General features: G+C 43.2%; 1 protein-coding gene across 3 annotated transcripts in view; it reads right to left on the bottom strand.

Moving 5' to 3' along the window:
* GRIA3 (glutamate ionotropic receptor AMPA type subunit 3) overlaps positions 1-15,458 on the bottom strand; it is a 146,055-nt gene extending 130,597 nt beyond the window's left edge. Inside the window, exons 1-2 of one of the 3 annotated variants that reach the window (XR_008974322.1) lie at positions 15,115-15,341; positions 14,121-14,279 (exon numbers count right to left, since the gene is read on the bottom strand). Coding sequence is in view for 2 of the 3 variants with exons in the window: in XM_057425122.1 (XP_057281105.1) it covers positions 14,121-14,279; positions 15,115-15,205 (250 nt within the window). In the remaining variant the exon portion in view is untranslated. Of the gene's footprint in view, positions 1-14,120; positions 14,280-15,114 lie in introns of all 3 variants that reach the window. The other 2 variants (XM_057425122.1, XM_057425121.1) reach the window with 2 other exon arrangements.
* Between the last annotated feature and the right edge of the window lie 1,542 nt (positions 15,459-17,000).

Below are 17,000 nucleotides of genomic sequence, written 5' to 3'. Positions count from 1 at the left end.
TTGCCTCAAGGTTTTCTTTGATTTTTAAAGCAAGACTGTGGTAACAGAGTAGACTTAAATGGTCTCTTTTGTATCTGCACCTTCTAAGAAATCCTTTACTCATTTAATAAAATAAAGTTTTCTCCACCATCACAGCAGAAGATAATTTAGACCAGTTAGCACCTACTGGGGTTTCATTGTGTCAGCTGATTTCAACATAAATTTGTTAACTGGTTGTTTCTAACGAAGGTACTATAATAATCCTCAGAGTCTGATACTCCATTCTGTATTAGGATTGAGAAACGTCTATGTATACACTGCCTATAAGGACATATAATTCAGTGTATCATTTCATAACCCAGCTGTCAACAGAGACAACATTTTTATAATACATGTATTGTATGCGTGCCAGTATGAGATGAATAGTCCTGTAACTGTAATCAATACCGTTCATTCAAACAACTGGCAGTAGCATTTCAGACAACAGGCAATTTCATCAGTTTCACTGGGCTGCCCAAAAACAAACAGCTTGAGAGGAATGAATGATCTCTGTGGTTATCTATAAATAATACTAACCTCAGCCATTTGTTTTAGGGGGTTCATCAACGGGAGCTGCAAAGTCTCATATCAGTGCAAAAGGCATGGCAGGCTACAAGAACCTAATGCTGAAGAATTACACTGCTGGCTTTTTATTCACCCAGTTACTGTATTTACATACAGGCTCCTCTGAAATCACCGGAATCCCTCCAGTGTCACAGCAGTTCCAGCTCTGCAGGGAACTCACATGATCCCAAGGATCTGTAATCATTTCAAAGTCAAACTGGATTCAAACAAAGCCCCAGTGATCTGAGTAAACCTACCCTGGGAATAACTAATGCCACTTCTGAGAAATGTGAGCAACTTTGGGATTTTTAACCGCTTCAGCATGAAACTTGCCCACTCTCAAAGGAGTTTTTGAGAGTGAAACAAACCTAACAGCGCAATAGGAATGAGACTAGTGCTGCGGCTCATGGCTGCGAGGTGAACCCAGGCAGACGGGGAACAGAAGGCGCCATTCACAGGCCTGTTCGCTGTCTCTGGGAAGTGAAAGAGCTCTTTTTTTTTTTTAATTCCTTTTTTTTCTTTTTTTTTTTAATTGTTGTCTAGCTGCACCTATCTATCAAAGCAAGGCAAGAGCAGAGAACAGTGAAAAACAAATATTCAGCTGACTAAAGGGAAAAATGCACCTCTGCGAAGTACAGATCCAAAAGAAAAGTTCCAAAGCCCTGAAGTGAAAAGATCTAATTGCTGTGGTTGGAGTGACTTTCTTCCTGGCAGCCTTGCTGGGCTTTGGGCTGGCACAGCAGCACCACTGCTACCAGCCTGCACATCTGTGGGTCGCTGGCCCTGAGGCTCTGAACACATCATCTGATCCTGAAAATTACTAGGTATTCTACCCTATTTTGCTGAATCACAGGGTGCCTGGTGTGTGCTCTGGGGAAAACAGAGGAATGAGCAGTTTTCCCAAGGACCTAGAGGTTGGCACTCATCTGCTTTCAGGCAGGATTTGTGCTGCCATAAGACATCACTGAAGAGAGCTCAATACACCACCAACTGCAGCAGTTTCTTTCTTGCAGATGCCATGAACTGAAGCCAAACCCATCACCTCAGCTCCTTCACGCACAGTGTAATGCTCCAAAGAAACTCCATCTGATGAGCTCCAGGCAAGTGCCCAAGCCCTCTGGACAGACTATTGAGCGGGTGGCAACAGTGTGTACATAGGTCCAGGTAACCAAACCGCTGGGCCAAATTTAAAAAGTCACATTGTTCCATCTATAGCCATAAACAATCACTTTTCCGTCTTAAAGCCTGTTGCTCAGAAAATTTATATCCTGGCAATTAATCTTCAAGTTGTGGCATTACCCAGTTTACAAGCTTATTGCTGGTATGATGTGAAGGTCAATCAGCACACCCAGCCCCACCAGGGAAGCATGTCAGTGGGATGTTTCTAGCATAATGGCCAACAGCAAAACGATTAATGGCACCAACTTCTTCAGAAAGAGAACACTCACTTTCCAGTGGACAAACAGTGGAGCTCACAACTCAGCTGGCACCTTTACACCTCTGGGAAATGAGACAGGCTGTGCTGTGGAAGTTGCCTTTGCAAACAGGAAGTCATCGGCTGGTTTAAAATGAATTATAGTGTTAAACTGCCTGTAGGACATTCATAGGGAAAAACCAGCTTTTAAGAATGGGTGATTTATCAAGCTGCAGATCTTTAAAATATTGATGATCAAAGCAATAAAGTAGCTACTTTTTATTCTATACTGTCAATAAATCTCTACATACTTGAACTGTAATCATCACAGCACAACATAAGAGACTTCTTCCAGAGATTTAATGTTGGACTTAGTCAGAAAAAACACCCCAAACAAACTGGGTAGGAGGAGAGCTAAACTGGTAAAATAAAACCTCTCACTTTCAGGTAAATGATTAGGTAGCAACGAACCCTGCTATTAACCTGAAGTCTATAATGAGAGCTTAAATGAACAGTTCTAAGTGGACGCAGGCCTTTGTAAGGGAGCCGCACTCCTGCAGTTGGCACTAATTGACCCTTTTCCTGGCAGGCTCAGTGGTGAAGGCAGGCAGCAGCAGCTCAACTTCAGGGCCCTCTCTGTCACGCAGAACAAAGTCACAGTCCTGATTACCCAGGAGGTTTGATCTTAATGTTTTACACTTCTATAGCACCTTTCATCCAGGAATGAGGCAGGCAGGATAGCAGCGGAGAATCTTAAACTGCTACAGCCCTTCCCACATCCATTTTGCAAGAGAAGGTCTCTTGTCTTTGGAGCTTTCCGATGCTTTTTGCAAGACTACTCCACATACACTGAATTACACAGCTGAATCTCTGAGAAACTGAAATGATAGATTCATATTTCACACATAGCTTAACCCAAGCTTCTTGAAAACACAATTAATAATCGATTCTGATTAAGTTATTTCCAACAAGATTTTAATCCCCTTACAGCGAATGTTGCAACAGACTGAATTCAAGCCAGCATACACAGGGCTGATGGAAGCATTTTTAGAGACCACGTAGTAGAAAGGAGGAATCACATTAATCCTGCTTGCAATTTTGTCCAGAAAGATGCCATTCTTAAATTCATGTGGAGATCCTGATTAAGGCAGACTATTCCAGAGCAGCAGATTCTGGAATCAGCTAACAAAATTCTTATTAACACAGGGAATCTCCAGACATTACCAAGGAAGCATAGTATCTTTTCAGAAAAGCCCGCAAGGAAAATGTACTTTAACATCAAACTGTATCCTCCTGCGTATGCAGATTGCCTCAAATCTCAAATGCATCTTATGTGAAACAGGGGCTAGCACTGCAGAACACCACAATAAGAATTTAAGACAGGAAGTGCAGATAATTTATCTGAATAAAGCTTCCAGAAGATTAACTGATTTAGGTTGATACTCATCCAAGCTGGAACCTGACCAGGTTGCAGGAGTTAGCAGCATCACAACCCATGATAGGTTGCCTATTCATTAAAAATAGCAGGGTGTTTTTGCAGATGAAAACAGGTTAAAATGTTAGCTTTATGCTTCAGCCAAAAGACCCTGTTTTGCCATATATCTGTTCTTGAATTACCTCTAGAGTGACTCAGAAAAAGGTGTTGTGTTTTATAATCAGTTGCCATGCAAGCACATAAGAGACACAATGAGTTAAATTTCATGAATGAGTCTATGGTCTTTAATGCCACACACTCTCTTCATACAAGAACTGCAAAATCCATAAACTGATGCAGAGAGAGAAAAGCAGTGAAAGGTTCACAGCTACTAAAATACATATATGAGGGAAAGGAAAAAGAGAGATGAAAATCTGAAAGTAGGGAAGGTATAGGTGACTCCTGCTAAATGCAAGGTCAGCACTTTCCACTTGACACTGCTTGATTTACACCATTTTGTTTCAATTGAAAAACAAAATCTTTCTTTGGCAGATTCTGCACTACAGTCTATTACAGATACTTTTGAGATACCCAGCATCATTTATAAAGGGACACTTATTACTGCTGAACATGAATATCTTGTTAAATTTCCCAAAGTTCCAAGAGGAAATATATGCAATGCTACACAAGGGTGTATTCTGTTAGCTATTGAAGTCAAGAGCCTGGACAACCTGGGCAGTCCTGGAGGAGAGGTATGCTACTGATTAAAATGCTCCGAGTCTCCCTCAAAGAATTCATCGGCTGTCCTGGACCCAAATCCCCCACTTATCCAGAGGCTTAGAGCCAGGAATACCCCATGAGGGACCACTCTTTTTTTACCCTTTACTGGGTTCACCCCTTCACCTCCCTCCAGAGCTACTCCAAATTTACCCTGGTGTAAATCAGATTACAGCAAGACTCCATTATGTATCTTGACTGCCCTTATTTACCTAATGGGATACAAAGAGACTGCTTTTTTGCTTTCTGTTAGGGTAGAATAATGAAGCACTAAAACATTTAGGTCCCAGTGGTCACTGCAGATATGCACAAGTATCACTGCATGAAATTTCTTTTTCCGTTACACAGAACAAAACAAGTGGCAGTAAAGTACATCTGGTGCATATGAATGCACACCTCTGAAACAGGACGTTGTGGCTGTAGAAACCATCACTACATTTACTACGCTCTGCATGCAGTAAAGCTACACTGATTCATGCTTTAAACAAGGCAATTTCTGCACCTGGAGCGCCAAACTGCAGAGTGGAAAACTTCAGGAGGGTTAACTGGTATCATTTTGATCAATTCTGGGCTTATCGCCCTGCCTCTCCAGGTAATAAAGTAAGTTGCCTGTAGATGGTGTGGAAAGACATGCTATACATACTTCAACTGACAAAAATTGTCTATCCATAAAATCCATCACAAGCAGCTTGAACTCTATCCCCTGCAAAAACCTAGACAGCTTCTTCCAAGCATACACTTCTTTTTTTCCACATCCATCATCTATATGTCATTATAAAAATAGGACAGAACAGGTGTTTTTACACTGAAAAAGACAGATTCTTGTTTGCAGAAACATCCTGCTAACTAGGATAAGCTTCACCAAATTGCTTCAGTCAAGAACAAAAATGTACAAAACCCAAATCTCATTATTTCCAAAACAAAATACTTGGCTTCAACTGAATCTGAGTCAACAGTCTGAAGTCTGAAACTATTTTGAAAGCTTTTATTTTTAATTCTCCAACTTTTTGGTTGATCCCAATCTAACCTTTAAAACCTTTTTGGAACTACATCTTAATTTAAAAAATTAGCAAGTTGCACAGCTCCCATCCTTTTCAATCACATGTTTTTGAAGTCATGCAGGATGATGTTCTGGGATGAACAATGGTTCTATGGAGGAACCTGGTCTGAGTTGGCCAAGGAATATAAATACTACCACTGGTCATGAGGATCACTCTGCTGATGTGGCCAAAACAGGAAAGAAATAGGATTAGCTGGCACAGGACAGCTGTGTAATTTTCTTCTCTTCAGTATTATTTTATATTCATCAAGAAATGATAAGGAAATAGGCACAAAAAGCAATGTTTTAAAAAGGAAATTCAAAGTAGGACAGCAGGTATTATGCTGACTGCTTACTCATTCAGCATTTCATTAGGTCCAACTCCTTTTGACATTCTCCACAATGGTAGTAAAGCACTCTGGAGATGCTCCCTGGCTGCATAAAAATTTTGGAGAAAGATGGTCGAGTAAATTAAACTTGCTAGACAATTTAGAATTCCCCTAACAGTTTTGATTCAATTCAGGGTTAGACCCTGGGTCAGTCCTTTGCAGATCAATGGATTCTAATTAGCTCTCATCTAACTGCTGGAAAAAAAGAAGGCACATGAACTTGAGTTTTCCAACCATCAGACTTCATTAGAATCCAAACTTGGTGACACAAGTGGTAAAGCCTCTGAAGACAAAACCCCTGCAGTCAGTAAAAACCATTATCTCGCCATGTTTTCTTCTAGAGAGGCCTTGGACAGTTCATCACCTGAAAAAACTTATCAATTACCAATTCTCCCCAAGCCATCTCTCCCCCTGCACTTCCCCTCAGAAGAAAAACACAAACAACAACAACCAGCAAAAAGTTTTAAGGACTTGAGCATACACAGCAGGGTACAGAAACCAATTGGGATGTGTGTCATGATGCAGCAACTCTGTAATTCCTAAGACCCAATCCATAGTCCCTAAGTGGGCTGCAGCACCTATTTCAGACTAAGATCTCTGAAATGCGTATCAGACATGGAAATCCTGGAAGGCACCAGCCCTGAAATGCAGTGCTGTACATCTGGAAAAGCTGGCAGCTGTGAGGTACTGATTACATGACAGCATGCTCTGCAGACCTCACTGGGAGAAATGAACAGGCACCACCACATCTAGTCAAGACAGCTTTTTCTCCTACGGCTCAAATGAGCAGTCCGAGCATGGGTCAGGTGGGCAAGTTGAGCATATCCTGTGCTGTAGAAGTAAGGACCATACTTCCAATAAAGATCCAGGATGTGTAGGAGATAAAGAACTTTTGAATAATGAACTTACTTCCTTTCCCACAGCTTTGCTTATTCAGGTAAAGAGCGGAAAATTTCTCCTTTGTCAAGTGATAAATGGGGTTGCTGTACAGCTGTGACACATGTTCTCCCAGGTCCATCAGTGGGAATGTACATCTTCTTCTGACAAGGACAGTTAATTAGCAAGTGCTAATTTCAATTTATTTTTCAGAAGCATGAAGAGTAAGCTGGGTTTTGGTGGGGGGTTGTTTAGCTTTTGGGTTTGGTTTTGGCTTTTTTTTGTTGTTGTTTTAGGAAGGGAAGTGGAAGAAGTGATCGGTAAAATGAAAAAGATGATGTTAGCCAAAGTCTCCAAGTTTTTCATTGCAAACAGCCCCGCAATACTGTCTGATAAGGGTAAATTTGTATTACCCTTGTACGAGAGATAACAAAATGGCACTACCAAAAGTACAAACTGACTTACTCCAAATCATGCCAAGAGCCACCAGAAAACTCTACAATTGCCCATGTTCAATCCCTTTACCACATGGGCTGGGCCCAAATGCTTGTTTGCATATAAATAAAACTACTGATGGTGAAACCAGCAAGCACCGTTTCATACTTAAGTCCAGGAGAAAGAGCTGGGAAAATAATGAAGTATACATGGAATGAAGTAAGTACACATGGACTGTGTACCATCAGAGCGTATGTACTTCTCCCAGATACCTGCATATCTTATTAAAGACAGGTTTTTTTATTGGAGAGGATTCAAGACAGTGAAGTAACCATGCAGCCCTGCATTTGTATTCTAATTCTTTATCAAAATTTCAAACACCACCTTTGAATAAACTCCAGCAAATACAATCCCAACACAAGGGCAGGACCAAACATCCAAAGGCAATCATGTAACTTACAAGTGGTCTCAAAGGGAATACTTTGTAAATTGTGTTTGAAAAAAAACAAACAAACCAAAACCAGCAAACAAACAGAAAACTTTCAGCATATCTGAAACATCCAGTCTAGCAAAGTAATTACATCCTAGTGATCAGATAGGCCACTCCATTACAGCAGAAAAGTCCTCACCTGAGCTATCATCCACCTCTAGGAAAGCAATTCACCCTTTCTGCAAGTGTCTGGGCAAGTTATCCGCAGCACAGCATCCCTGCAGGTTGATCCTCATGCATAAGGGTTTCTGTGCCTCCTGCGCAGTGTATGTGTACAGGCTGCACGGTGCACTCACTATTTTAGAAGTGGTTAAGATGATAAAAGAGATCCAGTGCCTCAGACCCCATAAGGAGGATATGCATGAACAACTGCTAGGTGGATTCATTCACATAATTGGTTTCTCCATTCACTTTTCCTCTTTACACAGAAACCTAATCACCTGTTTCTCTCTTGATGTGTACATATGATAGTTTTAGCCCTAATAATTACATTATTACTGCATTATTACAATATATTATAATTATTATAATAATTACATTGTTAAGATCAACTAAAAGGCATGCACCTCTGGACGTTTCACATATAACTACAAATTGATAAATGAACTCTGCATTTCTGGTACTACACAAATATCGGCAAACTCCTCGATACGGTCAGGCCAGAGCACACACTGTGAAGCTATGTGATAATACTAGTACGCACACTACAATGACTACAAACAGCCAAATGTGAGTGTCTACTTTGGAGCCTTCCATCAGGTGACTGCACAGGAAAAGCTTCAAGTTTGTTTCAAGTTTGAGGTTTCTAGGGCATCTGATATTCTGGAGATCAACAATAACATAAAGCAGGTGATACAACATACGGAAGCACGTCTCTGCCTCTGACAGGAAACGTAACACACACATTTAGAAGAAAAAGAATCCCCGCAGATGAAATCTGGAAACAGTTTCACTGGTGATCATCACAGTTTCACAGACACCGGTTAGATCTAGATCAACCATTTTTATATTTCTATTTTTAGACTGCCATATTATTCCAGTGGAGGTAAAAGACCCTGGATAGCAGAACTCATAACAATAGGCACAGAGATTTTGGCTGCCTTTTGAGTTCTCTTAAAAATGGAGCCATGGTCTTCCAGTGATTTGTACTTCACAGCAGCATAGAAAGTACTGATCTTAGGCTGTAACTTAAATGCCAAATACAAATTCAACATAAACATCTTAATCACAATAAAGGAACACAACTTTTTCATTATATGGTTTGGCTTGGTTTGCAACTGAACTACGAAACCAAACTGTTACTGCTTTAAAAATAACATATTCTAAAGCATTTTAAGGACGCCTGACTAAATCAAAATTAGCATTCCAAAATCAGTAATGACAAAATATGTACTTTAAATGGAAAAATGTTAAATCACTGGATTGCAAAAATAAAGAATCTATTAAAGATGTATCAGCTCCCTCATTTCACACCTTCTTGCGTAACAGTCCTACACTTGCAGTAGGAAGGCCTCCCACCTCCCAGACACTGAACACCACGAACCCAGAGGAAAGAAACCCACTGTTCTCTGTGGCTCTTGGACAAGATCCCAAGTCAGCCTTCAACAAAACTGTGGGGTTTTGTTGTTGTTAAAAGCTACTGTAACAGGCTTGTTTCCCATCATGGTATCTCCATTTCCTCCCAGAGATAAACTACAGCTGCTACACATTTTATTGGAACGTGTAGTTAATCAGTAGCTCTCCAACTCATGCCAATAGTCTCATGGATCCCCAGGCCCCGTGTTCTATTGGAAAAATGAACAATTTCACCTATACATCTGCACAAAATTTCCCTGAAACTGAACAAGTGAATGGCGCTCTTCATCATGCCTAATTCTTCATTCATTTGGTGAATTCAAAGTTTCTCACAGAAGTGTCCAAGATTTTTTTTCCTCTACAATGTGAGTTAAATGGAACCCTAACATCTAAGTGGTATGTAAATGCTATGCATACAGCAAAGGTGGAGAGCAAGAAGAGCCAGCTTATTTTAACATTAAGAAATAATAAAACATACTTGAAAGCTGTATGGGGCTTTCTGCTAACAGAAAGATCACATTCAGTTTAATGATAAATCATCTCCTCTACCATGAAGTGCAAAGAAACTTAAGTTGAAACACACCCTTCACTTTTCGACCTAGCCCAATACTGCAAAAGCTTTGACTCCTAAACTGAAGCCTGCTGATTCTCTTTGTCATACAGGAGTAACACACAATACTTGAGCACGTTCTGCAACATAGAAGGCATTTTCAGGAATCTGTAATGGTTTGTGCAGAAAGCACATTTCCAAGTGTTCTACCACAGGATGCTTGGAGAAACCACAGTGCATTCCTTATCATGAGAGTGAGGCATCTACCCTACGGTCTCTACCCACACAAAACCACCGGTACATGGCCAAAACTTGGCAAGACTCTAGCGAGACATGCTTATGCTTTTGGCAGAAGGGAGCTGACCACTTTCAGCAGCTGTGTCCTTTGCCAGCTGGCCAAAGAGCATACAGATGCAAGGGAAGCAAGTATCTGCCCACTAGCAAAAATAAATGCTGAGTAAAGAAAAAGTGTGTGCGTGTGTGCACATGTGCGAGTAAGTATTCATACGTATATATTTATTTATATATGCACACCTGTGCTTTAGAAAAGGGAGTAATACAGTTAAACAGGAAAAAAATTGCCTGCTACTAGCCCTGCGGTATCATTCTCTGCAATGCTCTCAAACAACAAACAGGCACTTTTTCTACTAAAACCTTCTAAGTTGTATTTCAAAGATTAAACACAAGGACTGCAAGGATGCTAAAGAAAAATTTCCTAACAAAGTCTGAAGTCAGACCTCTTTAAAAGCATGCACTTACAAGATTTTAGCAACTTAAAGTAAGCGCATCATTCTACCTTCTCTTTTTGTTTCTTAAAGAACGAGTGCCTGTGGAAAAAAACACTACATATCATCATTTGGTAAAACACAAAAAGCCTTCTGGGTTCAGAAGATACATGAGAAATGACTCAGAAAAATTGCCAGGACAAGAATTTGCAGCTGATAGGTTAGCTGAGAGAGGGAATCTGCCTGTAGATTAATTAGATTCTGCAATCACAGCCCCTTTTCACCCATACACATCCCACCACTATCATTACATGATCAACAGATTTTAATGAAAACTAACGCTTTATTTTGAGAAATTCCAGCAGGACTGCATAGAAGGTTGACTTTCCTACATATTTCTTGAAAACTGTACATATCACAAGTGCACGTTTGTTGGCTCTAAAGGTGTACAACAGCAATTTTTTGCAATGACAGTGCAGAGAGGGAATATGAGATCTGTGTGCTAATGAGCTGACACTGCAGAGGCTAGAGCAGTGTTAGTATAGTGCACTACAAGTGCAGAGCAGAAAGACATACGTGGGTTATTTCGAGGGAATTTGATCTGCAGAACTGCATGCATAAGTCAACATTAACAATAACATCCTTTATCAGAGGTTATAAGAACAACGTAAGAGGTGCTCCAGTGATGAATTTATACATTTGAGTTGTTATAGTCATATTATTTCGAAAAAGCCATCTCCCTCCCTACACGAGCTTTCTTGAAGAAAAAATAACATCCACGTTTTACTTGATTTTATTCATTCACAAGTCAAGCTAACTTTTTTCCTTTCTGTTTTTCTTCCCTTGTGGCAAAAAGCTTTATATTTTCAAAGATGTAATAAATCCCCTCCCTCCCTGAGCCCACTGATAAACTTCAATTCACATTTAAATACATCGGAATTTCCATCTGTGCTTGTATTTTCTCTCTGTTAAGATACTGTACAGCTAAATAAATAGGTAGGAAGATAAATACAGAGTGGATGAATACTGTGGGCATGTTTGTAAATGAAATACACAGAGAGAGGCTCCATGTAGCAGTGAAGCAGGGAATACGTGTACATAAATCAAATTATGCATAATTTAACTGAAAAAGGAATGAGAGGGAGGGGCTTAGGGCAGGAATTTTCTTTTGCTTCTAAACAAGTTTGTTCCCATGCTGGGATATTGCCAAATCAGACCTGCCTAAGGTGGGCTTTTTATCTCTGGCTCATGAGGATACTTCACAAGAGACTTTTTTTTTCCTCCTGCCTCTGGAATGCACCAGATTGCACCAACAGGGATATGCAGCTGTATGGTAAGAACATAAGTCTCTCCTGAGCAGAGCCCCCCCCCAATTCCTGCACACATGAACACTTACTACAGTCAACTATCACATAGATCAAAGCAAAGAATAAAAAGTATTATTTTATGGATACTGATCAGTACAGGCCCTAGGCTCAAGCTACACATGCTACAATTTCTCCAATTTTCCTTCAGCTCCACAGTCAGTCACAGCCTCCCTTTTCCAGCGAAGGCAGTCAAGAGTCACTGCAGGTTCCTCTCCTATGGATCTCTGCCAATTGCAAATATTGATCAAACGGCTGTGTGACAGCTCTGGAGAAAATATATGCTTATCTCTAAGAGAAGTAAAAATGTTGTGCGAATAATTCCTTCATGGCTATGGCAGCACCCTGAAATTATCTGCCACTCCACTGGGAAGTGAGGATGTGATTAAGGGTACTTAGGCCGCAATGTTCTACATGTTAGCCAGGTAGTGTGAGGAGCTATTAGCTCACTATAATGCATTGATATGTAGGAGCGTTCTGACTTTCAAAGATAATTGCTTCAGGTCCAAAAAGAGCAACTGTTCTATTTTTCTTTTTATATTATTTATATTGAGCTACTGAGACCTAGATGACTGGTGACTTGGACTCACCGCATTCTTTCCCTACCACCAGTATTACCAGATGGTTGACACAGCTATAGAGAAGGTCACCTTTTTATTTTCTTCCGTTTCTTTTTTCAAGTCTTCTATTTTTAAATAGGTTACTGTAGGTTGGTGTTCTCTGGTCTATGGTTTCTCCAGAGATTTAAGTTTTCCCAATTTTACTACACTGGTAACATGTATTGGAACGTACAGGCCTATGCTACAGAAAACCAGCTCATTGCCACAGCTTTTCCTAAGCAATGACAAAAATTATTAGGCGTCAGATGAGAAGCATGATGACCAAATAATACATCACTTCTGAAGGAGTATGTGGTTCACTTGTCTGGGGGGATCTGAGAAGCAGCGCTGCTAGAACTTTTAAAAAACAATTAATAATTAATCACCCAAGCAGTTTAATGTATTTAGTTTAAATCCATATAATTGATACTTAGGAAACTATGTTTGAGATACAGCCTCTTGAAGGGATTACACTGATAACGGATTAATAGTCTGATATTTGTTGTAAGAGCTGTTGGGGCCGGATAGGATTAGTAAAATAAGATGCAAAGTACAGACATGCTTTTATTTACCATTTTTCCACTTTACCAAATATTTTTATTGGATATTATATAATTAACCCCCCTGCAAAAGTTTTAAAGGTCCTAATTCAAAGCCCTTTAAAAAGTGTAACGCTGCACTAGCAAGAACCAGTCACATGGGGGATATGTTAGAATACCAATCCAAAATTTTCCAAGTTATTCCCTTGTTGAATATTTTGTAACCATCAACTTTCTCAGAAAATACCTGAAATCCTAGAAGGATAGAGTGTCTACTTGTGTAGCCTTCCAATTATGCAGCATGGGACAGGAATATAAGAAATATGCTGCCCCAAAGAAACAAATAAAATGAAGAAATAGCAGATATTCAAAACATTAAATTGTTTTAAAGCAAGTTTTCTGTATTCCAATACTTGATTATTTTAGCACACTGCTTCCTCTTTGAACATTTTATACTGTGAGTATATAAACAGGGCTCCTGTTCATAACACAAAGTTAGTACATCGCATTCAGAGTCCCTTTAGATGATGTACAGGCACATCTCTGTATACCGCAAAGGGCATGCAACTACTTCACATGAAGACTCCATTCATTTTCTAAGGCTTACCATAAAACAGGTATAAAAGTGAACTTGGACACATCAGTACACCAAATGCTCAAAAATTACTATTGCTAAAGGAATGCTTTTTTAAATGCAGGACATGTACCAGTCTTTCAGAAAGTGATTTCATATTTTAACACCACATTAACACTACTCAAAGTTCTATTTTGCTTCTTCTGTTAATAAAGGCTGAAATTATATGTACGTACTGCTTGTGCAGAGCTATTTCTCATAACGCTAAACGTTCTGGTTCCATTTTCTCTCCCCTCAGCTCTAACAGTATTTGTCAGTTTATAACTGTCTCAGCTTTCAATAGGACTCTCACTGTAAGAAAACAACCCAGTATTTCAGGGTAGAGGAGGCAAGTAAGCCCCTCTACCATGTCCCCTCAAGGTCACTTCTAAACAGCTGGTTTTATTTGAAATCATGCTGTTTCACACAGCTAGGTTGTAGCCTCAACAGAAAAGGGATGTTAATTCAGCAGCAATTCATCACAGCTAAACAGCGCTGCTATATAAATAAGATGGTTGTTTCTCTGGAAAACAAAACTAAAAGGGTGAAAAGAAGTGGTGAGAGAACTTTCTCTAAGGTATTATTCAACCATATAACGCTGCAAGTCCACTAAACATCATGCCAGTACACACATTTGTTGCATTATTTTGTATGAACAAGAAAGCCAGGCTATCAGGGAGAAAATGAATGCAAGTAACAAAAAAATATATATATATTTTTAAAGCGTGTATTTACTTACAAGCATTTGTCACTGAAAAACTGTTGGAAGAGTCCAAGTGATCTACATGATAGTTCAAATGGAAGGGCTTTTCTGTGGTATTTTGGTTTGTGTTGTATAACTGCACAGCAAAGCGAAATGCACTGTGCTCCTGAACAGTGTTCCTCATGAAAAGTCCACCTAGGATTGAAAACAAGCCAAAACAAAACAAAATGGTATTTCAGAACCAATTTTGAGGAGAAACAGTGGCAATAGGTCTCATTTGCATACCGCACATCTCATGAAAGAACGAGCAGGAGCAGGCTGAGCCCGAGCACATAATTCTGACAGAGCACGTACATGAAATACGTACTCCGAGTCCAAAGTTAAGCTTTTAAAGCCATACACCACATCCAGGTGCCCCCGGAGCGATCCGGAGTCACCGGGAGCTGCAGGCACATCTTTAACACCCGACCACTGCCACAGGATGTCCGCACGCTGATTTAAGAGTCCAACTCGGGGAACTGTGCTCCTAAATTATCCCCAGACTACCCAAATAACGTCTCTGTAGAGTTATGGGCTAAGGACACGAGTGGCGTGGCAAACGTGCGGCTTTAAGCGGTCTGGTGGAGAACAGGCAGAGCTGAGCGCTGCTCCGGGGGAGAGGCAGGGGAAAGTCCCCCGTTCCACCCGGGTGCCCCCAGCCTCACAGCTCCACCGGCCCCGGGTTCAGGGCACGCCGTTGCAGACTGGCGCCGTGATTCCCTCACGTTGTTTGCTACACGGGATGCGCTGCTTCAGGGCGCGATTCCGCATGAGCACGGACCGCATCCTCCGCCGCTCTGAAGGGAGCGGACAGCGCGGCCGCCCGCTGCCGCAGCCCGGGCATCGCTCCTGCTTCTCGCTCGCAACGACGGGCAGGAGCCGGAGCGGCGCTGGCCCCGGAGCTGCACCCCCGCTCCCCTCCACACAACTTCCCCTCCTCGGCTGCGGGGGGGTGAAAGCCTCGGGTCGCGGTGCCGCGGCGGGCGCTTACCGATACTGATGGTGTTGGGGAACCCTGCCAGAGCCTTCCCCAGCAGCCCCGCCAGCAGCAGCAGGAGGGTCCGGGGCACGCTCTGCCCCATTTTCTTCAGCCCCTGCGGTTCAGCCCCTAAAATGAAATTGGCGGCACAGACATGGGCGCAACTGGAGACTCGGAGTAGTGTCAATGGTGGTGGCGATGTTGGCGGAGGTAGTGGGAGGGTGGTCCCCCTCCTTCCTTCCTTTCTTTTATTTTTTTTTCCTTCCCCAAATCCCTCTCCTGTTGTCTTCACCCCAGCCGGGGAGGGCTCATTGGCTGCGAGATTGCTTTCTCCCCCCGTCTCCAGCAGCCCCCCCCCCCACCCCCCAGCGCAAGGACTTCCCCCAAAGATGGTGGGTAGCGGAGCCGGCGAGGGTGCTCCGCCCGGGCCGGGCGGGGGTTATCGATCAAACTTGGCGTGAGGCGGGCTGGCAGCCGCTCCGCTCCGCTCCGCTCGGCCCGGCCCGCCCAGCGCTGGCGTCTCCTGGCCGCGGCGGAGCTCGGGGCTGCGGTCGGCGGGAGCTCACCGGCCTCACGTGGGCCGGCCCCCGGGCTGCAGCTGGCCCCTTTAAAGCTGCATCGCTCCGGTGGTGTGTGTGTGTGTGTGTGTGTGTGAGAGAGAGAGAGCGCGGTGCGTGCGCCTGTCTGCCGCCGGGGGAGGGGCGGCAACTGAGCCGGAGGCAGGCGGCCGTGCGAGGGGATGCGGTCGGGGTCCTGCCCAGGGCCGGGCAAGGCGGGCGGTGCGGGAGCCTCGGGGCCGGGATCCGAAAGGCGGCAGAGGCGCCTCGGTCAGGGGCGAGAGGCCGGGTGAGGGGTCGGGCGGTTCGGTGGCACCGGGCCTGCCGCTGGGCTGATAGAGGACGGCGGCCGCCGTGCGGGGCAGACGGGGGAGAGGGCCCCCCGGAGGGGAGAGGGCTGGCGGGGAAGCGGGAGCGCGGGGCTGCCGGAGGGAGGGCTGGAAGGGGCACAGGGCAGCGAGAAGAGGCGATGCGCTTTCCCAGAGGGGCTGCCTGGGCTCTCCCCATCCCTCTGTCAGTGCCAACACCTGAGGGAAGAGGTTCCCGCATTCATCCGCCTACAGTGCCATGAAGTGGAGAAAGACAAGGAAGAGTTCATCCCACGCAAGGGAATATTAGGTTCCTTCCCTATCTCCTCTAAAGGAAGGAAATCCGACAAAGTCTCCCTGTCTGGGAGACATCCCTGCCAGATGCTGTGCTGCCCCAGCCCAGAGCACAAAGCATGGCTCACCCGGAGTAGGCTGGTGGTGGGTGCTGGACACTTAATTCTTTGCTATCCACTTGGCTCAGCACCAACCTTTATGTGCCTCTGGCCCGCACGTCCTTAGGGAGCTATTGTGCTGCTTGAAGCTGAGCTCTCTGAGGCTTGATCCTGCACCTGTCTCCTTGACACCCCACTAATGGATCCTGTAGCTCTTTCCTTTTTTTGCTGCTTTGAGGCTCATAAAACTGTACAAAATGGAGACAGAAGATTGGTGCTAGGCCATCTAGTCCACCCACCAGGTTAGGGTGTTCTTCACTTACTCTTTCCTTTTCCTCCGCTTTCAGCAGGTTACTTTCCCTATAAACTACTCTGTGCTCCCCTTCCCTTACACCCTCCTCACCCTCCCCACCCTTAACCTCAGGCTCTGGTGTTCAGTTGAGTTAGGGATAACACCAAAAGAAGCTGGCTTTGCATTTGCAAAATAATCAACCAGTGCCGCCGTCTGTAGCATGGGAAAGGTGGCACGTTCCTGCTAATGGGCTAATGAGTTAACATCAGATTTAAACCACTGCTCTTCAGGGAAGCCAGAGCACAGGTGAAGAGCAGGACATTATGCAGGAACAGGACATTCATGATGC

The sequence above is a fragment of the Pezoporus wallicus genome, unplaced genomic scaffold, assembly GCF_028554395.1.
Source record: "Pezoporus wallicus isolate ANWC-B61680 ecotype Strahan unplaced genomic scaffold, APGP_CSIRO_Pwel_v1 scaffold_6445, whole genome shotgun sequence".
NCBI lineage: Eukaryota > Metazoa > Chordata > Aves > Psittaciformes > Psittacidae > Pezoporus > Pezoporus wallicus.
The sequence above is the reverse complement of the archived record's forward strand: the minus strand, read 5'-3'. Positions and strand labels throughout refer to the sequence as shown.